The sequence below is a fragment of the Lactuca serriola genome, chromosome 7 (assembly GCF_051521515.1).
Source record: "Lactuca serriola cultivar US96UC23 chromosome 7, Lser_US96UC23_V15, whole genome shotgun sequence".
Lineage (NCBI taxonomy): Eukaryota > Viridiplantae > Streptophyta > Magnoliopsida > Asterales > Asteraceae > Lactuca > Lactuca serriola.
This window is the reverse complement of record NC_136414.1, coordinates 167,262,510-167,269,199: the sequence shown is the minus strand read 5'-3', so window position 1 is coordinate 167,269,199 and position 6,690 is coordinate 167,262,510. Positions and strand designations below refer to the sequence as shown.

The window sequence follows — 6,690 nt, the reverse complement described above, 5'->3', positions numbered from 1 at the left end:
TTCTAATAATGATTATAAGTTGGTTAATAAGGTTAAATAAGTATCAAACCTAAAGTGTAATCATAAATAAACTAAATTTCAATATTAAAATAATATTTTTACTTCTACTTATAAAGTTATGTCAACATATTAAACTTAATTTATTAGCTTTCAATATTAAAATAATATTTTTACTTCTACTGATAATTTTTTTTCTTATGTAGGTTTGAGCATCGAAAGTGGTGGATCGTCTGTTCGTGGTCGATATGGTGGTGGTGGTCGATGAGAAGAGAACTTTCATTAGACACTTTATAATAGATTAATTAATAATAAACAAATAATAAATTAATTAAAAAACAAATAGATACGGATAATATAGTCTCTTTATATTTTACCAAACAGATGATTCGAGTGCCTAGAAAAAACAGGGACTAAAGGCATGATTTCAGTAATCTACTCTAAAATAAAAGAAACTAATCATAAATTATGTGTCTTTTTTTACTAATAATAAGTAAAAAGTAAAACATAATATAATTCAAAAAAAAAAAAAAATCAAGTGGCATTACAACTTTCATGACTTAAAAAAGTGTAAAAAAAATGGCAAAAGTTGGTTGCCTAAATATGACAAAACCCCAATAATAAATAAATCTAACAAGAAGACCTAAAATAAAACACTCTTCAGATATCAAAATATCATTCATATGGTGTTTACAGACCTTGCATTGCTGCTTTCCTTCCACCCTTTTTGTCGAGCTCTTAATTCCCACATTTCAGATTGTTGTTTTTGTGATAATAAAGCCAATTCGGCTTTTTCACGCGCTTCTTCACAAGTTTCCATTCCTGAATTACACTTGTCAGCTTCTTTCTGATACTGTGATGTTAGCTTTTTGGCTTCAAGAAGTGCCATGTCAGCACGTTGTTGACTTTCTAAAGATTCAGCTTCACGAAGCTTTAGTTCTTCTGATAGAAGCTCTGAGAAATTCTTCTCTGTGTCTCCCGTTACTTCAGGGTCATGTTTTGCACAATCTGTTAAAATGGAATTAGAATTTGAAATTTTAAGGTTAAAATGGTATTTGAATCATTTCTTACAAGTTCGGAATGGAATTGGATTCCAATTCAGGTCAAATCCATTCAAGTAAAAAAAGAAAAAATTACTTCATGTATGTGATTGTGATACTAACCTGTGAATGAACCATTGCTTAATGCTGCGAGAAACATAAAAAAAATTATCAGCATCATGCAATCTAATTAATAACCCCAAATTCAAACAACAAAAAAAACACACACACAATCAAATCTTGAATGTTTTCCAAATTAGAAGCTTTTCCTCCAAATCTAGTTGCAAATTAAATGAAATGAGACAAATCGAATGCTTATGAGCACCGATCAGTGGAGATTTTGTCTGGAAACTGTCAAATTATGATATTTAAAAGCAAATCTTGATTTTGATAACGATTCCTAATTAGTCATCAACAGATTTTCTAATTGTTTGATGTAGTCTTTTAGAAAGAAGCAGTTTGATCTCTAAAGTCATGGAGTAGGTAAGATCTAGAGGTAATTGATAGAAGGGTTTTGAGATCCATGGAGTTCAGAATGGGCGCGATTGTAAGATCAGTGTTTCTAATTTTGATAGATCGGATGCAATTATTAAAAAAGGTGAAAGAATGGAGATTGAGGTACCTTGAGGAATGGAGAGGAGCGGCTGAGAATCGCAGTCGCAATTGCAGGGAGGGCAGGAAGCGGCGGAGGATGAGCGGCGTACGGCGGCTAACCCTTCAAGAACATGCCAGTATAAAGGTGGACCTAGTAGATAACCCACCAAACACAGCCCCAAGAAAGTAATTCCGATCTTCACGACGGCCGGATTACACGATCCAGCTCTATTCAATGCCATCTACCTCCCTCTATCTCTATTTCTCTCTCTCACACACACACACACACTTTTTCTGTATATATACAATAGAGGTATGTATATGTATATATGGGTAACAGCGGAACTGAAGATGAGTGGGAAAGCAGAAGCAAATTGAGAAGAAAATGGTTTGTTTTCTGTTTAAATTTGTTCTATCCCTTCTCTCAATCACCGACAGAAAACTATATTATATGAGAAAAGTGAGAGTGATTGATTTTGATCTTTTTATGGCAAACTCCACACATTTACAGGTTTCGGTTAATGTTTTAAGATTTTTTTTTTTTTTTTTTTTTTTTAATAAGGAAATATTGGGGATGGAAGAGATTGGTGGATTAGTTATCATGATATCGTTAATAATAATAATGATGTAAAAACGTTACATATTTAAAGGTTAGTTTCAATTTACATTAATATATTAGCTAATCTCAAAATGCCAACATGAAAATGCATTTGACCTATCCGTAAGGAGTGACACTCTCGTATTTAGAAGTAGGTTAGTTTGCCGGTTCAAAAAAAAATGTGTGGTCACTATAGATGACAATGAGTAGATCGAGGAGCAGGATATGTTGACTTTCTGGCATGATCTGAGGATCCGAGAAACTTTAGCTATGATAAGAACTAAAAGGTAGTTCTTAGGTTTATTATGGATTGAACGCAAATAGTAGGGTTTCGGGGTAGAGGGTGTACGTCTTATAGTAGTTTATTTGAGACTTTGTGAAAGAGATATATCGATTAGCCTTAGGACTTGCCCATATTTAGAGTGAAACAATTACATGGAGGATCGTAAAGATTGAAAGAAGTGGACTCAGGAATTAGCATGACCCTGTGTTGGCAATAAGATTAGCCTAAGTGAGGCAATCAACTGATGTGAGCCACAAAAGACGAAGATACCATTTTGGGCTAGTGAGAGTTGTACGTGATTTGAGGCTTTAAGAGTTTGAAGTAACTTTTTGTGTGTGGAAGTTGATAACACATTACTAGTGGTAACATTATTTGAGGTGAAGTGGATGTATGACTTGATGTATCCCTTAGTCATAGCAATCATAGTAATTCCATTGTAACATACTCATGGATTGGTAGTTACTATACCAAAGAATTTTTGCATAGGGAGAAAATGAATATAGACAACTTGGATTAGAATCAATTATAAAATTCTAAATATATGTTAGTCTTAGGCATGTAGAAGGGCCATAAAACATGTATTACATTTTATTAAGGATACTTTGGTGGAACACTATGCTAAATTATGCTTATATAAAGAGGATATTATAAAATCAATTCTATGATCCACTATGAAATAAAGTTTTATATGTTAGGACTTAAAAATGGGTGGGAATAAGAAAAATGACGTAGAAGGATAACTGGGGTAGATGAATTTTCTTGAAAGATATATGCGATGAAGTATTGCTATGTGAGTTGGTAGGGATGCCAACAACCAGATACTCCTAAGTTTCCGGGTTGTGGTATGTAGAAAACAAAGAAAACTTGAAGTGGTTTTTAGATTTACTTATTGATACGTGGTTTGTCATTAATGTCTGAACAACACAAGGTTTGAAATATATATATTCATGTTATATATCTACTATATTTGTGTTGATGTTTATCAAATTGATGTTGAATTACATGGACGTGAGTTGTTGCTAGTTACATAACATAGACCATGTGCAATACATATTTTCTCCAATTTCAAGAAAAGGTTTAGTGGTGCCTGCTTCCAAATTATGTTTTGGAAAACATGTAAGTCAAACATGAACTCAAATGTTTAAAGCTATAATGAAGGGAGTCGAGTTTTTGAACCTAAAAGCTTATACATACTTGATGGAGAAGGACCCAAAGACATGGTTAAGATATTACTTTCAAATACGAAGATGTTGTGGTGTAGTGGAAAATGAAGTCTCATAAATTATCATCCCATAAATATCCTTTATCTTTATTGGGTTTTATGTTATTTGATACTTTCATCTCTCAAAAAACCGATCTAATCAAATTGAATTTTGAAATTTCGAAAACAATTTAATCTAATTGCAGTTTGATATCCAATATAGTCGGTAGGTTCGAATCGGGTGGCCCAAATAACCAAAGGCCCATAAATAAAATCCAAATCCTAGCCAAGCCAAGTGGCCTAATCACTGAACTCTCCGGCGACATACTACTCTCAGCCACCACCGCCACCGCTTCTGGAAAGCACGAGAAGGAAAGTCACATCCAGTTTTGAACAAAATCACCATACTCACACTCGGAGATATTGATCAGCCTACATAATGGACTTCGACATGCCGACGGATCTGATCAATCAATCTCAGATCGGGTTCCGAGAACTCGCCGGACTATCATCGTTCAACCCGAGCGACACAACCCTACCGTCTCCCCCGACCATTGAGGCGTCTATATCCACCTTAGACCCGTCTCCGCCGTACCTGAGATGCAAATATTGTCAAGGGAAGCTCCTGAGAGGCTTACAGTCATTGATTTGCATATACTGTGGGGAACACCAGAAGAAGGACCTCCATCCTGACCCTATCCCCTTCAATTCAACCAGTGGCTATAGCTGGCTACTTCAATCCTTGAACTTACACGGATCGGTTAGGGTTTTTCGCTTTACTTGCTTTGATTTCATCAACATTACTTTTGAAATCCAACATAATGTAGATGATTACTTAGTTAACTTCTTATTTGCTTTCAAATCATGTCATGACTACCTTATAAACTAACCAGTTTTTCAGATCTGTTCTATGAGCCTCTTATTTACTTGCAATGTACTCATTTGTTTAAATCTTTACTTTACTTTTAGGAAAGAGTTGGATCTTTGGCTGAAGGAAATGGAGTACATGGAGGCCAGAGTCCTGCAGAAGATATAGTTACTTTATCTGAGCTTCTAGATATGCAGATTTCATGGCGCGATGAGCCTAAAAAACCAGATAATAGTTTCAACAACAAGACCTCTGATCTTACCAATCCTCTAAATCTTGGCACAACCAACTTAGACAACTTTTTCACAGAGCGAATTGCCTCTGATGCATCAGAAGTACAACAAGTTTCCAGCAAACAAGATCAAAATCAGGCTTTTGAGACATCTTTCCCTTCCTCCATTGATGTGAATGATGATGCTTCATCGGATTGGAATGCAGAATTCCAGTTTGCAGATTCCAAAGTGGAGAATGAGAGTCCAAAACCAGTTGACCCTTTTGTAGTTGTTCCTGAAGCCGTTCTATCTGCCCACATGGATGCAGTTTTTGGACAGATGGAAGTGTCAAATAACATAAAACCGAATGAAGATAAAGATTGGATTCAAGATGATCTATTCACCAACATGGGTCCCACAACTTTTCAACAAGCTGAGCAATTGGATGCAGTTGTTAAACCAAACGACGAGTTCCCTGCTCATCTAAATAATCCATCTTCAAAAGATGTTGATCAAGACTGGTTTAGTGATAATAACTGGCAAAAAAGTAGTGTGAACAATTCACAGGATAAGCCAAATGATTCATTTACAGAAAGTGTTTCTGTAGATTGGTTTGAAAATGCTAATTGGCAGAAAAGTAGCGGTTTCAAAAAAGGTGATTTTAATCCACAGATTAATGAATCGGGTCAAGACCACAATGTTGCTCCTCAAATTTCTAGTGAGAATAAAAGTTTAGATTTTGATAATATAAAGAAACAAGATTTAGACACTTCTACTGATTGGTTTCAAGAAAGTCAATGGTCAACTGGTCCTTCTAGTGCCACCAATATAGTCAACACCAAAGAAGATGATGACTTTGATGATTGGAATGATTTCACAAGCTCAACTCCTAATCAAGATTCATATAAACAAAGTAGTAATCAAGATTCTTTCCCAGATTCATGGAAACAAAGTAGTGAAAAAATCCCAGAATTAGATTTCTTTTCAGAATCATCTACAACAAACAGGTAAGCAATTTGAAACATATTATTATCAAAAGTTTGATCTTTTGTACATGATGGTGTTTTATTTATTTAGTTTGTGTTTGTGTTTGTGTTATTGTTATGTATGTATTCAGGAATGTGAATGGTGAAGGTGGAAATAATACTCCAAATGCAAATGCAAATGCAAATGCAACCACCACAAGTCCTGAAAATGAAGTACAAATGTTGTTGTCACAAATGCATGATTTGTCTTTCATGCTTAAAAGTGAGCTTTCAATCCCCTCAAAGACAGATGATCGTGGTCCTTCTCATGGCTAAGAGGATCTTCATCTGAAAAAGGTGAGATGCATTTGTACAATTGAAATTGGTTTAAATTGCTTGTAATAGCAACCAATTTTCCATGTTTTATTCATTTTAGGCAACCGACTAATGAATGACAAGAGTATAGTGGCTAGTTTTTATGCCAATTCTTTATTGTGTTGCAATCTAAATTAGAAAAAATTACAGTTGGTTGCTAGAAATGGAAAAATGTGGAAAATTGGTTGTTATTACAGGTAATTTATTTACTCTATGAGATTTGGCAATTGGCATTAGGTGTTTTAGACCACTTTTGTATGGTTGAATGGAAGTATGAATCAATCCTCTTGTTGTAGTACTTGTATACCTTTTGAGTTGGATTATAGAGAGAGAGAGAAAAATTCTGTAAATAGATAGCGGAAGATGATTGTGGGTTGTGAGTTGTGAGATCCAGTGTTTGTTGGAAAGTTGCATTTTTATTACGAATCTTGTTGTTCCTCTTTGGATTTCATTTGTTTTGGTTACTTTTCTTAGTTGCTTTAATTATCATTGTAATATTATTACTTTTAAGGAATCCATGATGAATGTATTTTCAAATCCTTGGTCCTAAGGAGTTT

The 6,690-nt window shown here is 34.6% G+C and overlaps 2 protein-coding genes across 2 annotated transcripts; one reads left to right on the top strand and one right to left on the bottom strand.

The window, feature by feature from the left end:
- Positions 1-491: 491 nt before the first annotated feature.
- On the bottom strand, positions 492-2,050 carry LOC145063045 (transmembrane protein, putative (DUF1068)). Its single transcript, XM_079010642.1, has 3 exons — positions 1,660-2,050; positions 1,161-1,184; positions 492-1,005 (listed from the first exon to the last, which is right to left on the bottom strand). The coding sequence occupies exons 1-3, from the start codon at positions 1,871-1,873 to the stop codon at positions 677-679; spliced, it is 567 nt and encodes a 188-aa protein (XP_078866768.1). The 5' UTR covers positions 1,874-2,050; the 3' UTR covers positions 492-676.
- Positions 2,051-3,967: 1,917 nt separating this feature from the next.
- Positions 3,968-6,584, top strand: LOC145062393 (uncharacterized). The gene is made up of 3 exons (XM_079010005.1): positions 3,968-4,473; positions 4,683-5,800; positions 5,911-6,584. The coding sequence occupies exons 1-3, from the start codon at positions 4,153-4,155 to the stop codon at positions 6,092-6,094; spliced, it is 1,623 nt and encodes a 540-aa protein (XP_078866131.1). The 5' UTR covers positions 3,968-4,152; the 3' UTR covers positions 6,095-6,584.
- The last annotated feature ends 106 nt before the right edge of the window (positions 6,585-6,690 follow it).

Excerpts from the sequence above, each read along its gene's own strand:
- LOC145063045 (XM_079010642.1), bottom strand. The coding sequence starts at position 1,873 with ATGGCATTGAATAGAGCTGGATCGTGTAATCCGGCCGTCGTGAAGATC. Across the intron at positions 1,185-1,659 it reads GCTCCTCTCCATTCCTCAAG|CATTAAGCAATGGTTCATTC; the intron begins GTACCTCAATCT and ends TGTTTCTCGCAG. Across the intron at positions 1,006-1,160 it reads AAGCAATGGTTCATTCACAG|ATTGTGCAAAACATGACCCT; the intron begins GTTAGTATCACA and ends CCATTTTAACAG.
- LOC145062393 (XM_079010005.1), top strand. The coding sequence starts at position 4,153 with ATGGACTTCGACATGCCGACGGATCTGATCAATCAATCTCAGATCGGG. Across the intron at positions 4,474-4,682 it reads CCTTGAACTTACACGGATCG|GAAAGAGTTGGATCTTTGGC; the intron begins GTTAGGGTTTTT and ends CTTTACTTTTAG. Across the intron at positions 5,801-5,910 it reads GAATCATCTACAACAAACAG|GAATGTGAATGGTGAAGGTG; the intron begins GTAAGCAATTTG and ends GTATGTATTCAG.